This window comes from Lycorma delicatula, chromosome 5 (assembly GCF_047948215.1).
Source record: "Lycorma delicatula isolate Av1 chromosome 5, ASM4794821v1, whole genome shotgun sequence".
Lineage (NCBI taxonomy): Eukaryota > Metazoa > Arthropoda > Insecta > Hemiptera > Fulgoridae > Lycorma > Lycorma delicatula.
The window spans coordinates 51,428,480-51,451,446 of record NC_134459.1 but is presented as its reverse complement, the minus strand read 5'-3'; the positions used below and the strand labels follow the sequence as shown (position 1 = coordinate 51,451,446).

At 31.1% G+C, this 22,967-nt stretch overlaps 2 protein-coding genes across 4 annotated transcripts in view; one reads left to right on the top strand and one right to left on the bottom strand.

Annotated features, from left to right (window-relative positions):
* The window catches only part of LOC142324951 (putative ATP-dependent RNA helicase DDX43), a 39,973-nt gene extending 30,519 nt beyond the window's left edge, over positions 1–9,454 (bottom strand). The window contains exons 1-2 of one of the 3 annotated variants that reach the window (XM_075366110.1): positions 9,340–9,356; positions 6,452–6,549 (exon numbers count right to left, since the gene is read on the bottom strand). The gene's annotated coding sequence lies outside the window, so the exon portion shown is untranslated. Of the gene's footprint in view, positions 1–2,875; positions 3,015–6,451; positions 6,550–9,339 lie in introns of those variants that run through there. The other 2 variants (XM_075366109.1, XM_075366111.1) reach the window with 2 other exon arrangements.
* A 270-nt stretch (positions 9,455–9,724) lies between these two features.
* Positions 9,725–18,122, top strand: mRpL11 (mitochondrial ribosomal protein L11). The gene is made up of 3 exons (XM_075366108.1): positions 9,725–9,965; positions 14,641–14,830; positions 17,739–18,122. Exons 1-3 carry the CDS (start codon positions 9,831–9,833, stop codon positions 18,008–18,010), a joined length of 597 nt encoding a protein of 198 aa, XP_075222223.1. The 5' UTR covers positions 9,725–9,830; the 3' UTR covers positions 18,011–18,122.
* The last annotated feature ends 4,845 nt before the right edge of the window (positions 18,123–22,967 follow it).

Here is a 22,967-nt window from a genome sequence, read left to right as displayed (position 1 = left end):
AACAAAAGTAACAATCGGTTACATGATCCTTTGGTTCACGCCAAATGGCAAAGCCTTCCGTATACTTTTCAGCCATCCTCTTAAATATACAGAACAATTAGTGCATACTATATGAGAAGCCCACATTTTATCCTTTCTTTCTTTTCCAGTTTAGCCTCCGGAAATTACCGTTCAGATATTACTTCAGAGGATGATATGTTTGAGTGAAAATGAAGTGTAGTCTTGTAAAGTCTCAGTTAGACAATGCTAACTAAATGTTGAAAAATTAAAAAAATTTCATAAATGGTGGGTGATAGAAAGATTTTGAGTTCATACTTGATTTCAGATTAAAAAACAGATTAAAATCATGTATTGCAAGTTAGGTAACAAAAATTATGTTTATCAGTGCTATTGATTGTGTTTATCTATGAAACCCTAAATATGAAATTTTGTGGCTGAAAATAAATAAATACAGCCAAATTTATTATTTCAAATCTCAATTACTTAGAATTTTTTATCATAAAAGTTATACAAATGATAGTTTTATTATAAGTGATATTTAACATTCTGAGATAAGATTTAGCAACTTTTACACTTAATAAAAGACATTATTCAGCAAGGACAATGGAAAGTTTTATTTATCTCTATAATATTGTTTACAGAAAGTAGTATCTTCTCTGTTTCATCCAATAGACAACGGATTCAACCTCAGTCAAGCTTGGTGTTTTAACTTTGAAAAATGTCTTCAAAATAACTAATTTCTCTATCAGCTGAATTTGTAATGAGGTGGTTAGTATTAAGATGTTTGAAAAAGGAAATAAATAATTCTATTCAAATTACAAATAACGGAATACTTAATTTAATACAGAGTAGTTTTTCAGTGAATTTCATCTGATCACAGCGAAACAGTATAATCTGACATTTAATATTTCGATTTCACTGCCTTGTCAATTAAAATCTGTCATATACAAAATTGAATGCCTTCTTTCGACTGGAATCAAACTGATAATTGTAAATATATATACAATGATTCTACAAATAATTTTAATTATTTAAAATAATAAGTGAACAATTTTAAATTCCTCCACAAAATAAATATCCCATTTACCTTTCTAAAGATATTAAATTATAGGAAAATAGTTTTCAGTTTCAGAAGGAGGAAGTTGTCAAATTATAATACATGTGTGTTATAAAAAAAAATCTGATACCTATATTCTAATAACGGACTTAATAGAAAATAAAATTACAGGTAAAGCCTAGTATTTCTGAAATTTTGTTACGAAAAGTACAGAAACTATTTTTTAGAATTACGTTAAATATAATGACAACTTATTATATGCGGAAAGATGTTACTGATACTTTTGCTAATTAGTTCTTTTCATCTTTTCACCTGCAGCTAATTATACTTAAAACTAACTGAAAACTATAATAGTAGCGATTGTATTCTAACATCTGTAGAGGTTATTGTGCATCTATAAAGGTTTGTACCTGTGAGTACAGCACTTTTTTTATTTAAAAAAAGTCTGATGATACATTTTGTTTCTTGAAAGACAGAAATTCTTTCACTCTTGCATGAAAGTCAGGTGATAGATATTTGGTTCAACACCACTACCTACTTACTTTAAATATAAACATTTATAATAATATAAATATAAACATTCATTTTCATAATCGCTTTGAATTTAAGATGCACCTTTTTTTTACAGATTAAAGGGTCAAAATATCAGATACATCTTCAGGTGGAGGTCTAAATGCCATTTGATAAACGCATAGTTAATAGGTGGTATAAAGCTGAAGTTTTTGAATCCATACGTCTGTTCAACATCGAATGGAGACCAGACAGGAAACTTGAAAGAACATTTGTCACAGTGAATAGAACGTACACAAATTTCTAGAAAGACAACTCATTTCAAAGAGCTTTACATCTCAACAGCTTTATCGCTGTTGACATCATAATTTAGTGGAGTCATCGTTCTAGAATTTGTGCATGTGCTCTATGCATGATTACAAATGTTCTTTTATGTTCCCTGTCTAACCTCCATTCGATGTTGAACAAATATACGGTATAGTTGTAAATAGGTCTGTTTTTTTACAACTGTTCTGTTCAACCTACTTGTGTTTTTCTAACAGTTTCATCATCATGGAAAAGCATTTCACATATGACACAAACTTTAAACACAAAATTATTTAACATGCTGAACAGATTGGAAACTGTGCCACCGGTAAACAGTTCTCAGTTAACAAAGAGAGAATGTGCATCGATGTGGCACAATATGAAACAGAAATTATCTGTGTGTAAATGAATGAAAAAATCTTTTTTTGGACCAAAACAGGAAAAATATTTGAAAACTGATGCTGCTGTTTTGGCTTATTTCAAGGAACTCTACATAAAAGAGTTGACAAAAGTTGAACTGATCTTGAAGGTCAGGGAAATTTACAGGAATAATGCTCTTCCAATTTAAAGCTAGCCATGGATGCTGTGAGAAATTCATGGAAAGGTAATGTCTGTAATAGCATCGCAAAACCTCCATTTGCCAGAAGTTACAATCAGACTACAAGCATAAATTAGTGCAATATAAACATTACATAATCGATCACAATTAAAGAAACAATACTGTCTCAGTCAAATTGGTAATGCTGTGTTCTTTGATATACCACACAATCACACCATAAGTAAGAGGGGGCAAAAACAAGTAACAATAAAAACTGGAAATGAGAAAGTGACAGAAATAAATTACTGTTGTAATTTTGAACAGGAAAACTATGCCAAAAGAAGGTTCTGTGATGGTGTAATTGCTTGACCTCAACAGAACACCTAGATGACGAGCGATTTAATGTAAGATTGGTTAGGATGTGTATGGGAACAGACTGGGTGGACTTGAAACAAACATGTTACCTGTTACTGTTGGAATGATTTGCAATCAGAAATAATTGAAGTCATTTCTGATGTGCTGCTTATTGAATGCATTGTCTGGTTCTGAAGACAATGTACTTTGGAGCCACAGTGATGCAAATAAATCAGACTCAGATGAAACTGACGACTCAACAACATAGAAAGCTAATAAGACCCACTGTTTAGTCAAGAGAAAATACTGTGATAAGTGATAAAATACCATACTTATAAAGCTAAATACATACATAGCTAATCACATTACATTTGAGGTAATTATTTAATACAAAATATAGTATTTTGTATATACAAGTGCTTTAGATTTAGGTGTTTTACTGCATATTTGGATTACTCAGATTGTTTTAGGTAGCTACTATGTAACTTTTTATATTCAATTTTCAAATTACTGTAATTTTAATAAATAAATTATACAGTATTTCTAATATTTATATTTAATACTTTTATTTTTTCCACATATTATCTACTAAATTTAGGGTAAATATAATTATGTGTTGCAATACAATCAAGATGTTGGTTTGTATTGATAGATAGCAAGTGAGCATTGATAGTAACAGTAGTGTATAGAAAAAAAAGAATGCATGCAGTATATGAGAGTTCTTGTTTCAGTAATGAAAATTACATTAAAGCTCTCTGCAACAGGTTATGGGCCCAAACAAAGGGTTATTTTGTTTCAAGGTCCTTTCGGTTGCAAAAAAAACCCCGCGCAAAAATCAAATGAACCTTTACGCATATGTGTTGCACAGCTAGCATATAAACATATATACAACAATAGCATCTCCCGTCAAGTGTGAAGTGCGTGCGGTAATTCGATTTCTTTAAGCTCAAGGGTGTAGTGCAGCTGAAATTCATAGACGAATAAGTAATGTGTACAGTGAAACTTCAATGGGTGACAGCATTCTGTAATTTCTGTATTGAGTGATTCATTTCCTGAAATTTCAAGATCACCTCTCTACATCATTGTGAGTGAGAGACTTTATTACCGCAAACTGTGTGCGAGATGGGTTCCCAAGATGCTGTTCGACCATCACAAAACAATGAGAATGAACGCCTCCCTAATGTTTCTCCAGTGCTACAACAATGCAGAAGATTTTTTGAACAAAATTGTCATAGGGGACGAGACATGGGTTCGTTTCGAAACTGAAGAAACAAAAGAACAATCCAAACAGTGGATGCATTCTCATTCTCCCAGTAAACCAAAGAAGTTCAAGCGAACCTTCTCCAACAGAAAGTGTTGGCTACTGTGTTCTGGGACCGGAATGGAGTTCTCTTGGTGGAATTCATGGAACATGGCACGACCATCACTACAGCCTCAAACTGCATGACTCTTCAACATCTACGCAGGTTGTAAAAATTTTGTTTGGGGTTACTCCATTTGAAGTGTCTTAAAAAAAACATAAGCTGATTGCTTGACCAATTCAAACAAAATTGAAACTTACCCGCTTGTTTCAAACATGTCTCAGGATATATAGCAACAATTTTTTTAAATTTTTTATTTAAGCAGTTTACATGTGGCAGCCATTTTTGTTATGGTGCACACATATATTTTAAGATTGTAAGAATTTGTGGAAAAAATCCTAACTAAAAAACTACTGGTCCAGGAAGAATGAAACAAAAAGTAATTTAATCTTATTTTCTGAAGGTAAAAGATTGGTCCAGTGGTTTATTTACCTACCTCTCCTATTTCTATGAGAAAATTACCAATAAAGTTGAACATACAAAACTGTGAAATTTCACTTTTGGCAATTTTTTTCAAAAGGCAGGGATGGCATACACATCCTTCCAAGACCAACAGTTGTTTAGTTATGATTTTTTCCGTAAACCCTTACAATCTCAAAATAGATGTGTGCACCCTAACAAAAATGGCGGCCAGAAGTAAACTTCTTAAATAAAAATTTAAAAATAAAATAACTTTAAGGTCCTGAGACATGTAGGAAACAAGTGGGCAAGTTAACATTTTTTTGAATTGGTCAAGCAACCACCCTTGGGTCACTTCAAATGGATTGACCCTTTGAATGTTTGTGACCACGTGGATAACAAGATAGAAATAAAAGCAGTATATGAAGTTAAACGGAAATAACTGGAACATTTGGAAATTTCATTGACAGCTAAAGATCTCATTAACATTACCAATAGGATAAAAAGAAACCAGGAGGTTCTGAACTGCGAAATTGAAAAATATGATGTACGTGCACAGAAAGTGTTAGTAATGTGCATGGAATCTAGGCCATTGTCGCATGTTTTAATGTACAAGACTACAAAATAAAGTGTGGACTAAACTGAAAACAATATATAAGCATCCATTCAAGTGCGATATTCATCTATTAAAGCAACAATTTTTTAATATGAAGATTGAAAACAGTGTTATGGACTTTATCAAAAATTCAAAATTTAACTCCTACTATTAAGTAGCAGAATGAAGAAATATCTGAAAAAATTGTTATTACAAAAATAATTATGTCTTCACAGGATCAGTACAAACATTTTGTGTCTGCTTGGGAATCGATAGCTGAAAATCAACAACTCAGCAATTTAACACTAGATTATAAATTGAAAAAGAGTTTGAGAGTGAAGTTACTGTAGCATTAACTGCTAAGCATGTAAATAACTTTAGTTTCAGATGTTTTTCTTGTGGAAATGTTGGAAATAAAAAGAATAAATGTAAGAATTATTCAAGTTCCAAGAAGACTAAAAAATATTGTGTCATTTGTCATAAGGAGGGACATATATTAAAAGATCATTGGTTTCGTCAAAAGAGACTGTCAGAGGCAAATAAACAAAATGTAATGATTTAAATGAAAGATTAATATTAAGAGTTTCTGAGGTGAATTTGGATAAGAATAGTATCTTGATAGTGGAACATCTGAGCATATGTGTCATGATCTGAAGATGTTTGGAAGGTACATACAACTTAATGAACCGAAACAAGTAACAATGGTTCAGTAATCACTGCTATTGGTATTGGCAATATATATTTATTAAAAATCATACACTGGACAAAAGTTCATTAATATGAAAAATGTGCTATATGTACCTGATTTAAGGGTTAATCTTTTCTCACAGTAAGTAAGTAACTTCTACTTACCATTACAAGAAATTAACAGAAAAATCAAATGTAAGCAGTTAACACACAACTAATTAATTTTAATTTAAACAAAAATTAAGATAAACAGTTTGCGTAATTACCAGTTTACCTACAATAAGTAAAAAATTATAAGTATGAAAAAACTTCAAGCTTATTCAAATAGTGATGGAAATGAAAAATTTGGCTGAAAATTATATCAATTTTGTTGAAAATTATATCAACTCAAATTGAGTATAAACACATTTTCAAAAATTAGATATCATTTCATTTACAATAAAACGATTAACATTTTTGCTAATAAAATATACTTTAATACAACTAACGATTACCAAGATATAAAAGATTTAAAATATTGACGCGGCCGCAATTTTGAAATTTGTCAATGTTTTTACACAGTAATTCTTTTATATTTAAATAGAAATTTACAGAATATACAGAAATTTTTATTTATAATTAAATGAACTTAAAAATTCCATTACTTTCCAGCTTGCTGTAAAATCTAAGTGGTATTTTATTTTCCAGTCTGATTTGATTCAAATATATTTTTAAGTTTTATTAATTTTTTCTGGTAAATCACCTGAAATGTATTCATAAGTAATAATTAGTACATTCAGAAAGAAATCATTCATTACAAAAGCACTATAAAAAAATAATCTTCAGATAGATTGTAAAGTTGAAAATTTGTTTTTTGATGAAATCTGTAATATTTACTGAAAATAGAATAATAAAATTCATTAGCTGTTGCAAAAACACTGTGCCTAAGACATGCTCTTCAGAACAGCATTGTAATGGTAACTACAGTACAACCTCATTTGAGGTGCTAGCACTTTTTTAAACGTGGTAGTGCAAGCATACCAAATACTACTCAGATTTTTCAGTACTAACAAGGAGGAAAATTAGGAACCTACCATATACTAAATATACCTCTCAAGACTTAAATTACAAGTATATTTTAAAGCTACATAGGATCAAGAAAAATGCTTGAATGTTACTTCACTAAAAACCACAATTAGATCAATTTATTCAAATATAACATAATTTCACTATTCTAGCAAGTTTACTAAAGCAAATAAATGAGGTTCAATTACTTCTGAAACCCAATGAATATGTACAAGTTACAAACACAGCTATTGACTTGGAAAATTTAAACAGTTTAAATAAACTAATGCTTATAACATCTTTGAATATCACTTTTATTGATGAAATTGCTTTTTCATAAATTTGTTCTACAAAGGCCCACTAGGGAAGTTACGTAATGACTGAATGGATCATCACAGGTTATTGATTACAAGTCAGCATGTTTAGATAGGTCCAACTTGTTAGTTGCTCCAGTAACTGTCTCTGTGACATCTGGTTTTTAGTTGCATTAGTGAAAAGAGGTACTGATATCATTGTAGTAAAGACCTGAATACAAGGCAATTTTGCACATTCAGTTAGGTGTTGATCATTGTTTACAGGAAATGATTCCTTTGCTTGGAGAGTATTGTTGTCGCATAACAATATTTATGTGGTACCAAGAGTTTCAAAGAGGAAAGTTTGGACTTTAGGAGCTCCAAGGTCAGGTCGACAGTCTTCGTCCATGATTCAAGGTATTCAAATCAAATGTAAAATAAATACATGAATCAATATTAATTTAATCTACCCATTATAATATCCTATCATAGTATAGATATGGATAAAATCTTATGTCCTAAGGAGTGCTTACAATAATTAAACACATGGTTTAATTGTATTATGCTACAAAGGTGTCCTCAACAGGGAATAGATATAACGTTGCTGCTACCTGGCCGAACCCTTTTCATTGTCTATGGTTAAGTTAGTGAAATTCTTCAATTAAAAAACAAAATAAAATTTCTTTAAACCCTTTATACCAAATCCAGACTTTGTATTTAGATCCCAACCCTTAATTTAATAGTAACTATTACTAACGGAAATATATCTTACCTGACCAGTGTTAACTACTTGTATAGCACGTAATTATTAAAAATGATAAATTAAATAAATTGTTAACTTTCAAATTTTATTAAAAACATCTGAATCTAAGCCCATACTATCTTAATTAATATTTTTCAACATTAGGGTTTTTTTTTGCGCGCGCGCGAGCAGAAACGTTAGGAGCGATTTTGCCGCGCACCATAAAAATAAAAAGCTATCATTAAAAAAAATTAAAATTTTATAAAAATTCAACAAGTAGGTAGGTTGAAACATGAGAGAGCTTTGTCATATGGTCCTGAACGAGGTCTGTATATTTCGTGAAATACAGAACATGCCTCCTTTTTATGTCAGTTTCAGGTGAACCAGCACAATGACGGTGTCTACGCGATCCCACCAAACCCTTCCCGAACGCACGTGTAGCTGAAAGCTTCCTCCAAACACTAGGGCCCCCACGGAAGGCAAATTCCTGTTTGACCGAAAGGACTTCAAAGGGCAGACTGAAGGGGAATATTCCCGAAGTACAAAGCACATACACGTTTAGTATCCCCGTCAGCACCAGTCAATTGTTTCTCACTGGTCTAAGGGACCGGAACACAAACATGAGATCCTTCCATAAATAAAAAGAAATAAAATCTATAACCGCCATAAAACAGATGATAATCCGCCAGATAAAATAGAAAAGACACAGCAGCACGGAACATTTGTCCAGGTTCTGCAATTAGTAGGGGGGAAATCAAACTCCCACTATCCTTGCGTTCCGTTCCGTCTTCTCATTATGCCTTTCTTCCAGTGATTATTGGAAGATTATTTGGCAGTAAAATATTTTTTAATAATTTGGAGAGGGCATAAAGATGTATTGCAGCCAATCTTTGATAAATTACAATTACCAATTAAGGGATTGTTATATTTTAAAAATGTAAAAAAATTTGTAAATTATCTGTAAAATACACTTAACATATTTTATTATAATTAATAAATGAAGTACATTATACTATGAAAAAATTATAAATCCTTTATAAAACTACTAGGTTTTTCAATAGCAATCAAACCACACAAGATAATTCATGCCAAACAATGCCGGTATACCTCGACACTGCACGTAAGTAGAAAATTACGGCCGGTGGCTAGTGGATTAATCAATTATTTTTCAGTTACTACACATTAAATAGTAGAAAATCGCTAAACCAAGCTACACACACATCTAACTAGATTAATGAGAATTATTTTGACGAAAGTAGTTCGTTGATAAATTACGCAATTTCTTGCAAACTATACATATTTTGCCATGTTCATTTTAGCATAATATTAAAAGGTACATATATAAATATATACATCAACTCTCACACACAAAACAAAAAATAACAATTTTCATTAAAACTATACATTAATAACATAAAACAATAATGTAATATTAATACAAACAGGAACTTACCTCCACATACAATATCACACGAAGACAAGACTGAACTAATGACAGAATAACAAAATGAATACTACTAGTTCTACCAACTAAAATCCGAAAACAAAGAGACTTTAACCTTGAGACTGCAAAAAAGTATAATGCAGGATGAAATAAAATTTATTTATTACACATTGATTTCTTTTGCTTCATTTTTTATGAAACAAAAGAATCCAGAAATATTTAACCAAGTATATAATAATTATTAAGCCAATAATAATATTATTAATTAAAAATATATGAAAATAAAAATTGAACCTGGACAATGAAATATTGTATCATGTTATTTTTTTACAAGACAACTTACCCTAAAAAAATTTTTAATTGTTTTTCTTTTATTTTCTCGCAAAACAACAGCTGATTTCTGACTGGAAAACTAAGCGCTAACCTCAATTTGCGAAAGGCGGTTAAGAGCTGTTGTTGTTACTCAATTAGTTTGAGTATAAAAATCATACATCAGCATTATGTCCAAAACAGCTACAAGACTAAAAAGTGTAAAAAAAGCTGTAGATAAAGTGAAACTTGGAAACGCGATAAAAACTCACATTCCTGCTGGCATGGCTTCTCCCGGGCCTCCTCTTGGACCTCTTCTCGGACAAGTAAGGACAAATGAACATTATTTTATAATAATGAACAGCAGTTTAAATATTTTGTTTTTTAAATGAATAACTGTACGTTTAGTATTTTTCCCGTAATTTAAAGATAGTTTTTTCTATTTGGAATTGTTTTGTTAGTAGTTAACATTTTTTGTTGCAGCAAATAAGACGTGTAACAGTAACAATTTATTACATGTACTGATCTAAAACCTACTTTTGGAATTTCTGATGTCATTGGGTTGTAGTAGTTCTTTCTTTAGATTCCAGCAGTAGTCAGGTAGGGTTTTTGACTTGATTTAACATGATAGTGTGTTCCCGTGATGGATTTCCTGGTGAAAGCATTCTTTGTTTTACTTACAATGCCAAGATTACTGGGGGGGGGGGGGGGAATCCAAATATAAACAGTGAATTTTAAGAGGCATGTTAACATCCTAGTGCTCTATAGTTTTGAATGGACTCTCTTTTCCTGAATTATGGTTTCTCAGGTAGTTGTTTACCACATTTGGAATGATTTCCAAATATGGTAAATGCAGTAATCCAGTGTGTCTCATCCTGTGGGGGTGCCTCCCTAGGAGGGGGGGGGCTTGATAACACTAAATGGGGGAAACAAGCGTATCAAAAAGAAAATATTTATTAATTTACTGAAAGGAAAGCAAAACAAAATACAATCTGACATAATAAATAATAAAATACACATTTACACTAATATAATACACTTATAAATAGGATTGTATCAGTACTGCACAATGTATTTAATAACTAACTTACCAATATTAAATTAAAAACAAGTTTAATTATTATTAGTTGTACCCTTAGGCCTGTCTTGCAGAGCAAAGTTTTTTGAAGGAAGGTTTATTATTAGAAATAGATACTCTTTTTCTATATAAATCTTAAGTTTTTTTTCTATATTTTGTCTTCAAAGCAGCCAGTGCAGAAAATCTAATTTGCAAAGGTAGGATGTTGATATTTGTAATGATATACAAAATGCTCTTGTTTTCAGTGCAGAAAACTCATCATACATTCGCCCAAAATTCAAAGAGTGATTTATTATTATATTGTCTTTTGGTTTTGCCATGATTTATTACTAAATTTTCTTTAGATTTTGCCACTTGCCATGAAGTCTATGAAGATATCTTCTTTGGCAGCCGAGAGCCCTTCAGAAGAATTTTGAAATGGATCCCTAACCATCTTGTAACTTGCTACCAAGTTGATGTCAGCAAGAAAATACTTTTTAAATTCTTTGCCAGTATGGCTAAATCATTTTCAGTGGTTAAAAAAAAACTTTCTCATGTTATTCTTCAGCGTTGTATTTAACACATTCATCTACATTTGCAAACATTTCTAGGTTTTTTTGCTTTAAATTTCTGCTCCACAATTCCAGTTTTTTACAAACAGCATTACTTTTCACTCATATCCAATATATGTGTATTTGCTCCTTGGAGTTGAAGATTCTCAAGTTATTTAATTTCTTGAATATGTCGACCAAGTAACTCAATGCCATCACACATAAACCTCAAAACTTCTCAGCTACTGGTCGGTTTTCTTCTTCTAAAAAAATGATGATTTTATCTCTTAATTCATAAATACGTTTCAATAATATCCCACATGATAACCATCTTGTCTCATAATAAAATAGTAATGCTGAATGTACTGCACCCTCTTTACAAAGTGCAGAAAATATTTTTGAATTTAGGGGTCTCATTTTTATATAATTTACTATGTTACAACTGCCTTTAGCACAATATTCAGACCAGGACTCATTTCATTGAAAGCGAGAGCTTCTCTGCGGATCATTCAATGTGTCCAGACGCACTGTGGAGATCTTTGTTTCACAAATGTTTGTATACTTTGGAATCTTCCAGACATTGAACAAGTATCGTCCGTGCATATTCCGACACAATTTTTCCACTCTATGTTTGTCTTGTTTATAAAATCATTTAAGATAGCAAATAATGCAAGTGTTGTTGCTTTGAGTTCTATTGATGTACAGAAAAGTAGTTCTGCTGCTGCTGACATAACATCACAAAGTCGAACGTAGGCAATGAAATGAGCATCTTTATTGCTATCTGTTGCCTCCTCAAGCTGAATTGAAAACAGTTTGTCAAGCAAGTTCCTGAAAAGCTGATGCTGTACATCTTCAGCTGTATCACAAATTCATCGGGCAACATTATCATTTGATGGAGGTATGGACTGCAATTGTTTGGTAAACCTATCTCCAAACATAGTTTCTACAATCTCAACTGCAGCTGGCAAAATAAGCTCTTCACCAATGGTGTGAGGCTTTTTACATCTGCCTATTTTATATGAAACTTTGTAATTCATTCACTGACAAAATTTTTCTTAAAATTATGTTTGCTTTTCATATGATTTTAATTTTAATTCAAAGAATTCTCAGGGGGTTTGTAATGTATTCACTATCAACTGTTTCCAAATGTCGTTTAGGTTTATTAAGTTTCTTGCTGTCTGCTGCCAAAATTTTGAGTAAATGACATGCAGGGTCTTTTCTTCTTCATTTACTTTAGTACTGGTAAACCCAAAATTTAAGTATTCTTGAGAATATTTTCAGAACTGCGCTTGTCTTTACACTTGTTGATGCTTTACGATCATCTAATGCTCGCTTATGTCAATTTAAAAATTTATCCATAATTCTGTATAAATCTACTGCTGTGAATATTTAATACCATGAATTGCACAAATTGTAGCAATTGAAGGATAACTCGACTGAGACTGGTTGGAATTGAACGAAGTGCAGCATTTATACACATTTGCATAGACGTTCCAGAATGTTCATGACAAATCAGAACTTCTCGCGAAGCTGCGAGAATGTCTAATATGGTGGATGTAAGATAGAGAGCAGCAAAAGAGATGCATAAATTGTGGTTTATTTATTATTTATCAATTATTTATTATTAATGTGGGATTGGCCTAACTAAAACTAAATAAAAACTTATAAACATGCACTACTGTAACATACACACAGTCTTACCTTACATGAAAAAAAATAAACAAAAAGCAGCTATGAAAACTAGTTCCAGCATAGAATCTTACGTGAAATCTTGTACTTGAGTCAGAGTCTCAAACAGGTGGAAAAATAGGAGAGGTCAAGGACCTTACCTCAGGTCATTTGTTAGGAAATTTTTGTAATGTATTTCCAGTTTTTTTATGTTGTGTGTAGAATAGAAATTTATTATAAGCCATAAAATATTAAAATTAAATATTTAATTTACTTAAGTAATTGTTGCCTCATCAAGCTGAATTGAAAACAATTTGTCAAGCAACTTCCTGAAAAGCTGATGCTGTACATCTTCAGCTATATCACAAATTCATTTATTTGTTAGATTACATGTATATTTAGATTTTCACATATAACAAATGTGTTTTTCATCACTAACTGTTTGCCATCAGCAAGACCCTTACAATATTAAAGCATGTTATCGCTACATTCTCATTTACTTAGATGCAGTGACTCTAAGCAGTAGGAGACTTGTACTCAAGGCATTCTTCCAACTCAGAAATTCATTTGGCTATTTCTTTAGTGCTATAGCTATTTACTATGATATATGTGTGGCATTTTGCTGGATTCCTAGCCATATCGGGGTATTCGCATTGAGCATGTGGATAATATGGATAATAAATCCTGCATTCAACCTGCTCTTACAGATCTTGTCTTTAACTTCAGACTTCTGCTTTTTTTTTTTTAAAGCAACTTATGTATAATGAATGGACTACTACTATCAGTAACAAGCTCGACCATTGCCAATTCAAGAATACTATGTTCCCTTATATCTCCAGTCACATTAACTCCAAAAAAGAAGTTGTCATTTCTAGTTTCATGAATCTGACATACGAGAGCCACTCACTGGAATCTCATGTAGTAAAGCGATTTCGTTACATATGTAGAAGATGTAATTGCAGCATCATAATGGGCCTCATTCTCATTGATTGTGTGCATTATACCGCCATGTGGCATAAATTAAAATTACTTCTTTGAATTTGTGGTGTGTTTACACGGGATAGAGATATCCTTGATAATGTTCTGTGTTTTTTTGGGATATATTAAAATGACAGACTCCTTTTTGATAGTAAGGAAACTAGTGCCTTTTGCCTTTTTTTTACCGATTTTTTTTTTTTTTGTCTTGATTTTGTGTATATAGGTTCATGTAAATAATGCTCTTTACATAGTTTCTTGCACCATTAGATTTTTTTTGTTATGCATCTGTGGTTTTTTTTAATTTTTGTTTTCATTATAGCTTTTATTTAGTGTTACCTAGTTGTAAAGTCATGATGTATTTCGTTTTTTTTTATTTATGCATATGCATTTTATTAAAGGCAATGATAACACTTACCTGTTTTTCATTCGCATAAAATATATATTTATACATATCATATATTACATATACTTTTTTTTTGTTTTCAAGTTTTCTTATACTCTACAAGCAACCTATCTCTAGTTACATTGTATTTTTAAATTCCTCTTTACAGTATTCTGGACTTTCCTTTTATTGAAAACATTTTTCTTTATTGATTGTTGTTGATATATTGTTAAATAATTTCAAACCTTTACAACAAACCTTTGAACAGAAATTTTTTGTATTGGACTTTTAAGCTTTATTTATTTTAGATTATCTGTTTCTTAATAGCATTTGATAAGATCTTAAGAAAAACCTCTTTTTTTCAGAGAAATCTTAATATTGCTGGATTTTGTAAAGATTTTAATGAAAAAACTAAGGATATTAAAGAAGGTATTCCATTACCTACAAAAATATTGATTAATGAAGATCGAAGTTATAATATTTTAATTAGTAAACCTCCATCAACTTATTTTCTTAAACAAGCTGCTGGAATTGAAAGAGGAGCTATGGAGCCAGGTAACTTTATTTAAATGCGTTAAACGCTGATGCCATATCACTCTTATTACTTCTATTGGTTATTAATTGATTTACTAACAATTTATTGCTGCGTTTGATGATGATTTTGCTCTTCATGATGATAGTACCGAAAAATATGCGAATGTCTTCTTTTCAATAGTATGATGTGCTAAATTTAATGTAACAGAAGTGTTTTTATTTACATAAAAACATTTCCTAATACATTCTTACATTTACTCTGGTTTTATGTTCAACAACACCAGTTTGAAAGGGTATAATGCATTTTTTTTGTTGATTAATGAGTTGTGATATAGTATTAATATTATCTCTTGATTTTAAAATATTTTTTAATTTATAGTAGGAAAAAAAATTGAATTTTCTTAATTTTTATTTATCTTTTCTTTGACTGAATATCTTTTCAGTGTAACTGAATAGAAATTGAAAGTATCAGTCTTCCGGTAATGGGTGTCACGCTTTGCAAGTGTAATTCCTACCATTTATTACCTCTTGCTTGTATTGTTTATCAGTTATTGTCCACCTTCAGTCTAGTGATATGTAATTTAACTTCATTTACCTGTAATTTTGTCTTACAACTAAATGGCTAAAAATGTGAGGGATATTCAAAAATTTCTGTGCACTTTTGTTTTACAAGATTCATTTATGCCATAAAAAATAAGTAAAAAAAAATTTTTTTTTTTGCTTTTCTATGTAATCACTGAACGACAGATATGTATCTGCCCCAACAATAAATAAATGTATGGAATGCCTCTTTAGAAATTTCAACCATTTCCCATAGCAATGTTTCTCAACTGTTTCTTTCACTTATTTATCATTATTAAAACACATTTCTCCCGGATTTTCCTTAATTTTTCTGAGTAATTCAATATCAGAGGGGTGAGGTCAGATATTTACGGTTGCTGAATCACAGTTTCCTACTTGTACAATCTCTTAAAGAACCCAACATCTTTAAATGCAATATGGTTTCTGTAACATTGTCATGTTGGAGATAGATACCCCATGAAAGTCTGCCTGGATACTTATTGTTGAGACAAATATTTCAGAATTTTTCAAATTATTGGCATCAATAGTTCATCCTTCTAAAAAGTCAATAAGAATAATACCTGCACAAAACACTATTACTTGTAGTGAAATTTGCCTCCCATCTCATGGTTCAAAAAATACAAAACATCAACTAAGTTAATGTTTCATATCAGCAATTCACATCGTTAATATCCATCTCATCTTTTTTGTATTTTGCACTAATATTGTAGAATTTTGTTTTATTGTCAAAAGAACAACCCACCTCTTCTTGGAGAAAGGCACACTCTCACATGGAAGCAGATAATTAAAGTTGAGGTTGGCAAGTTGTTAATTGACAGGAGTAATCATACATTGTATATATTTAAAAAAATACGGAGGTTTTAAAGCTATTTAATATCTCTTAATCTTGACTTACAATAACAACTCAAAGAAAAATGAAAGAATACCTCTTACAGTTTTTTCTTACAAGTGTTATAATCTTGTAGGGCTTGCATCTTTCATCATGTAGCACTCATTCAACCTGTAGGAGAGTTCATTCCATACTTTAATCAGCATGTCTGAAGTAATTTAAGCAAGAGTTGTTTCAATCCTGCGCTTCAAATCAGGTAGATAGGTAACAGAGGCATATACACAAATATGTTAGTAAAGCCCAAACAAAAAAATCACATACGAGTCAAATAGGTGAATTTGGAGGCCACTGTAAACAAGCTCTGTCATCTGGTCCATGCTGACCAATTCAGCGGTTGGAGAAAACATTATTCTACCAATCCCATACGGAGATATGCCAATGAGGATGCGTACCATCTTATTGTCAAATAAAATTTTCTGATCCATCTTGTAGTTTAGGAAAGAGTCAAGCATATCAAAATACCAAGCATATCCAAATACGCAACTACTGTTATGCTTGCTTCAGTGAAAAAGAACAGCCAATAAACTTTCCATCAGGATATTGCACAGAAAATATTTAATTTTGGGAAGTCCCTTTTCATTGTAGAGTTCATGAGAATTTTCTAATCATCAGATGTGTACACTGTGTGTGTTAACATTTACACTAAGATGAAATGTAGACTCATCATTAACACAATGCAATCAGGAAAATCATCATCTTCATGCTGCAGTATTCAATTGTGAAGGCAGCTTGCCCAGCATAGTAGGTAGACTTCAAAGCATGTAATAGCTGTAAACAATATGGATGCAGATGCAAGCATTTCCTTAAAACATTCCACATTGTCATCACTGGCATCGCTAGTTTGCAGCTGACCTTCCTAACACATTTTTTGAGACTGTATAAAAAAGAATCCTTGATTCAACATTTTCTTCAGACACCCTTGATCATCATGTACTCTTCCCATTTCCACATAAATCCAGTCGTTTCAAACTGATTATGCCATCTATGAATGTTATTATCACTTGTGGGATCATAATTAAACTTTTTACAGAATGCATGTTGAACTGTAACTATAGATTCATATTTAGTAAACTGTAAAACAAAGAAATCTTCCTGTTCAGTTGCCATTGCTAGTGGTGTTGTCAAGGCGAATAAGGGATCAATGTACAACCTCGCCCGTAACTGTCCTTTTTTGCTGTTTGATTGTAGTCGTAAATCAACACTGCGCACCTCATCCAAGAGATACAATAACAAATTAAAACACTGATATTCTGTTTTGTACACCCAGTATTTACCCCCGTCACTTTAAGATTGCTTAGGGCTTAAGTTATTATCATTATATAATCTGGCTGTGTGGATGGTGTACTATGTTTATTATTTTAATATTTAGAGTTTAATAATACGATATGTATGCATTTAAAATAATAATTTTGTATAATTAAAATTATTTTATTATCATATAGCATTATTGTATTTTAGGGAGTGAAATAGCAGGAAAAATAACATTAAAACATATTTATGAGATAGCAAAAATAAAAGCAGAAGATCCAGTTAATGAATGCAGACCTCTCTCACATATTTGTGCTATGTTAATCGGTTCTGCTAGATCTATTGGGATTGAAGTTGTCAGAGATCTTGATCCTGAAGAATATAGAACATTTTTAGAAGAAAGGAAAGTTATAATTGAGGAACAAAAGAAGGAACTTCAAGAGAAAAAAGAAGCAAAGTTATTAAGAACAACTGCTTCTTAGTTTATTTTTTTATTGAACTGTTTATTTGATTTAATTGTAGGATAAAATTTGTAATCTTTATTTATATGAGTAGTATATAGTTGTTAATTGAATAAAATAATAGTAAAATTGATGCATAGGCTCTATAATTCATTGAATTGGAAGATAATCTTATTTTATTCATGCTGTTGATATTTGTGCCGCCACTTCTATTATAAAAGAAATCAGTAATATAAATTTACAAATTTTTATTAAAATTTAATAGTCAATTAAGGACGACATTTATATCATTTTGTTCCTCATCCTTTAATGCTCACAGATCACAAAAAGCATTGATGATTGGTATATACTCTACTCTACTAACTTGTACAAGTTTCTGATTTTATAAAAATGTTGGGCTTAACAGCTTACTGTTTATTTATTTATAGAATTATTTGCTTATAAATACTAATTTATGGTATTATTGGTATCTTAGTATGGTGATATCTGTATGATCTATCCACATTTTTTAAACAAAAACTATTTCTTGATTGATTACAAAGAAGTACATGTAGATTCCTAACAAAGAAGTACATGTAATAATTCATACTCTTATTGTCTCATTAAAATTTAAAGACCATACTTTATTTCATTCTGTTACTGACCATCTGATAGTGATTTCCATCCATGACAATACTAATAAATTCTATTTCCTTAGAAATAGTTTGAACATTTTCTTCTAATTGTATTCTAAATTATGTATAGAATTTTATAATATAACATTCTTACTATAATTCGATTTTAGAAATTGTCCAGCAGCATTCTTTAAGAATCGCTAAATAATATTAATTATAATAATATTAATAAAAGTAAAAAAATATTATTTTAAATAAATACTTTTTAATCTTCATGATACACCACCCATTTCTAGAACAATTTCTTTGCATATTTTTTAATTATTTCATTTTCTTCACCTATGGTAGAACAATTTTACTAGACATGCATTTCCTCCAGTTTGCATAGTCTTTCTCTTCTCGTAATTTCTGGTAATTACCTCAAGTTGAAAATATCTTTCAAGCAGTTCTGTAATTTTCTTACACATAAAAAATAAAGAAATAAAAGTGATAAATAAGTAATATTAATAATAAACTATATCTACAAAAAATTAAAACCAAATTATAAGTGACAAGGCGAAGTTCATATTCTTGGAGAATAGCAGCACTGTTGTTTTGTTTGGCTGTAGACAGAGATGAAGATATAACATAAGAGTACAGTCTGGGCTTAATCCTATTGAAAAACGTGATATGCTTGTCAATTTCTAAACAAGAAATATTGTCTGTTTAAAATAATTACTGTATTTTTTTGAACCTGTAATTTCTTTCTGATTACAGTAATAACTCTATTAAAAATATTAATTTAAAAAATTGTATTCATAAATGAAATAAATTTAACCTGCAATTAATTATAATAATTTAATTAAGTAAATGTTTTCACTAAAACAGTATAATAGTTCCCAGCATTATATTAAAAGGTGATAATAAGGTTTTAATATATTAAAAGTAATAATTTGGACATATCAGCCTATGGAATTGTAAGAAGTTGAATATAGCTGTGAAATAGTATACTTAGTTGACAAGGCGAGGTGCTTATTTGGATAGTTTACAAACTATGCTGTGTACAGTCACATTCCAGAGGTACTAGTTAAGTAATTTGCAACTTCTGCCATGAGATTAGACTGCTGTTTTAAACATTGTCTGTGTGAATGGATGCAAACACATACGAGGTGTGTGAGAAAAGTAATGAGATTGGTAATACTGCGAGCAATCTGGCAATGCTGTCTACCAGTCTGTGCTAGACCGGTTTGTTCATCCCTTCCACATGCTCAGTATGAGTTTCAACTCCATTCAACCAACACATTATTTTTGACAGCACCATCAGTGAAGTTGTGTTTTTGTTGTGTGTATGAAAATGGAACATCTGAATTTAGAGCAACATTGTGTAATCAAGTTTTGTGTTAAACTTGGGTAATCCACGAGTGTGACCTTTGAAAAGTTGAAACAGGCCTATGGGGAACATTGCTTATCAAGAGCACAAGTTTTTCACTGGCACAAATCATTTTTAGAAGGCCGAGAATACATTGAAGATAACCTCGCTCAGGGAGACCTTAAACTTCAAAACCTGATGAAAACGTTGAGTGTGTGAGGGTTCTTGTGAAATCAGACCGTTGTTTAACAATAAGGATTATGAGTGAACAATTAAATTTAAGCACTCTTATCGTACATCAAATATTGACAGACAATTTGGACATGTAAACGGTTTGTGCGAAATTGGTGTCGAAAAACCTCACAATGGAACAGAAGGACAATTGAAGAAACGAATCTTCTTGAGAGGATTGACAATGACCAAGAATTCTCAAATCGTGTGATCACAGGTGATGAATACTGGATATTTGAGTATGATCCTGAAACAAAGCAGCAAAGCGAAGAGTGGCAAACTCCATCATCTCCGCGACCGAAAAAATGTTGAATGAGTAAATCAAAGATCAAAACCATGCTGATTTACTTTTTTGACATTAGGGGTATCGTGCATAAAGAATTTGTTCCTCCAGGACAAACTGTAAACCAAGTGTTGTACAAAGATGTCCTTGAAAGGCTCAGGAAAAGAGTGATTCGCGTGAGACCAGACATTGCAGACAAGTGGATGCTTCATCATGACAATTCCCCGTGTCGCACAGCTATTTCCATCAGGGAATTTTTTATCTCAAAACGCATTCCTACGGTTCCTCAACCCCCTAATAATCTGATTTGAGTCCTTGTGGCTTTTTCCTTTTCCCAAAATTGAAATGTGTCTTAAAAGGACGTCATTTTGTAACTCTGAAGAACATTCAAAAGACTGTGAGTGGCCAGTTAAAAGCCCTACCAATTGAAGCCTTCCAGCGCTGCTACCAGGAGTAGGAACAACAACTCCGCCAGTGTATAGCTGCCCAAGTGAACAACTTTGAAGGGGATAATATTGTTTAAAAAAAAACTTTGGTAAGTAAAAAGTCAGTCTTATTACTTCTCTCACACACCTTGTATCATGAGTGTTACATTACATTATGTTATTTATTGGAATTTATTTATATATTAATTTCATATAACAAAATTTATTTTTTCCCTGTTTGTAATAGCAATTGTTTTCTTAGCCAATCTACTTTAAAACACAAGCATGATGTTAATATCATACCAAAAAAGGTATAAATTTCTTACATCAATTGTTTTGGTTTAAGTAATTATATTATACAAATAGAGAAGCGCGAGTCATAGAATTATGGATTAAAAGTTTAAAATAGGTGTGTAGTTATAAGTATTATGCAATTTTTAGATGTGTTATTACTAATACACAAATATTCTCTGCTCTTTGCATTGGAAATAGTATCATTTTTCATAGATATTTTTTTTTTAATTATTATTTTATCATAATTACTTTTATTTCTTTATTTTTTTATGTGCCAGAAACTTACAGAACTGCTTGAAAGATATTTTCAACTTCAGGTAATTACCAGAAATCAAGAGAAGAGAAAAACTGTGTGAATCTAAGGAAATGCATGTCTAGAGAAAAAATGCAATTTCTGAGCAAAAGAAAACAGTCGAATACTTAGATGAAACGTGGTGCACACACATTATATGGTAAAAAAGTTCTGGCAAAGTGACGATGTACTAGGTGTGTTTGTTAATAGTGGTTAAATTAACTACTACTAATTATGACCCTGTTTAATGCTTTTTTTATTGTAAGTTTCCAAGAATAAAACAGACGATTATCATAAAGAGATGAACAGTGAAAATTTTTTGAAGTATATTTTAAAGCAAATTATCCCAGACTACCGACAAATTGTATTTTAGTCGTAGATAATGCACCTTATCGTAATAAACAAAAAAATAACCAATTCATTGAAAAAATATATTCAAGAATGGCTCCAAAAAAATTAAATTAACTATGTCCCAGATCTTACAAAAAAAGAGCTTTAGAAACTATCAAACTACACCGCCCAGAACCACAATATGAATTAAGAAGAATTACGAAAGTAAGTCAAAAAGTAAAGGGAAATTTTTACTTCTCTCCCAATTACATATATGGTATTAATGATTGTTCTGCTATAACTCATAACCTCTGTCTATCTGTTCATTCAAAGTATTGTTTCATTGTTAGCTATTTGTGATTGTGTTTAAAATGAGTACTCCTTTGTCTGATTGCACCAAGAAAGAAATGTGAGCGGCGATACATTTCCTCAGTTCTGAAGGGGTGAAACCAGCAGAGAATATTTGTTGAATGCAGCAGCAATATGGAGAGAGTTGTTTGAGTGGAAGCAAGTTCTATGAATGGATTGTTTTAAAAATGGTAGGATTTCTCTTTGTGATGAGCAGTGGCAAGGTAGGCCTATCACTTCAAAGACTAATGACAACATTGAAGTGGTGAAATAATTTGTCGATTCTCAGTATTCGATGAATTACAGTTGACATTGCAAGTGAGTTGAATATGGCTCAGCATTTTCAATCACCCATGATTATTTAAACTTTTGAAAAGTCTGTGCTCACTGGGTTCAGCATCAATTGACCAGCATCCACAAAGAGAATCATTTGAAAATTTCCCAGAAGCTTTTGAAATGTTGTGAAGATGGAGACACATTTCTTAACCAAATAATAACCGTTGAAGAGACATGGGTACATTACTTTGAACTCGAGAGTAAGCAACACAATTTATAATATTTTCAAAAAAATATTTCAAACATATTCAAAAAAATCAGCTGCAGTTTTACAATTTAACCAAGGCTTTTATAATAATATCAGCTTCATAAAGGATATGAAAGCTTTCTCAGTAACAGCAAGGTCTTGTATACTTCATAGGAGAAGCAATTTGTTCGTAAAATGAATTATTATAAAAAAAATATATATATATATAATAACTATAAAAATAAAAAAAAGTTATAATTATAAAAATGTAGAACAAAATTGTTAAAAAA

Excerpts from the sequence above, each read along its gene's own strand:
- mRpL11 (XM_075366108.1), top strand. The coding sequence starts at position 9,831 with ATGTCCAAAACAGCTACAAGACTAAAAAGTGTAAAAAAAGCTGTAGAT. Across the intron at positions 9,966-14,640 it reads TTGGACCTCTTCTCGGACAA|AGAAATCTTAATATTGCTGG; the intron begins GTAAGGACAAAT and ends TCTTTTTTTCAG. Across the intron at positions 14,831-17,738 it reads AAGAGGAGCTATGGAGCCAG|GGAGTGAAATAGCAGGAAAA; the intron begins GTAACTTTATTT and ends ATTGTATTTTAG.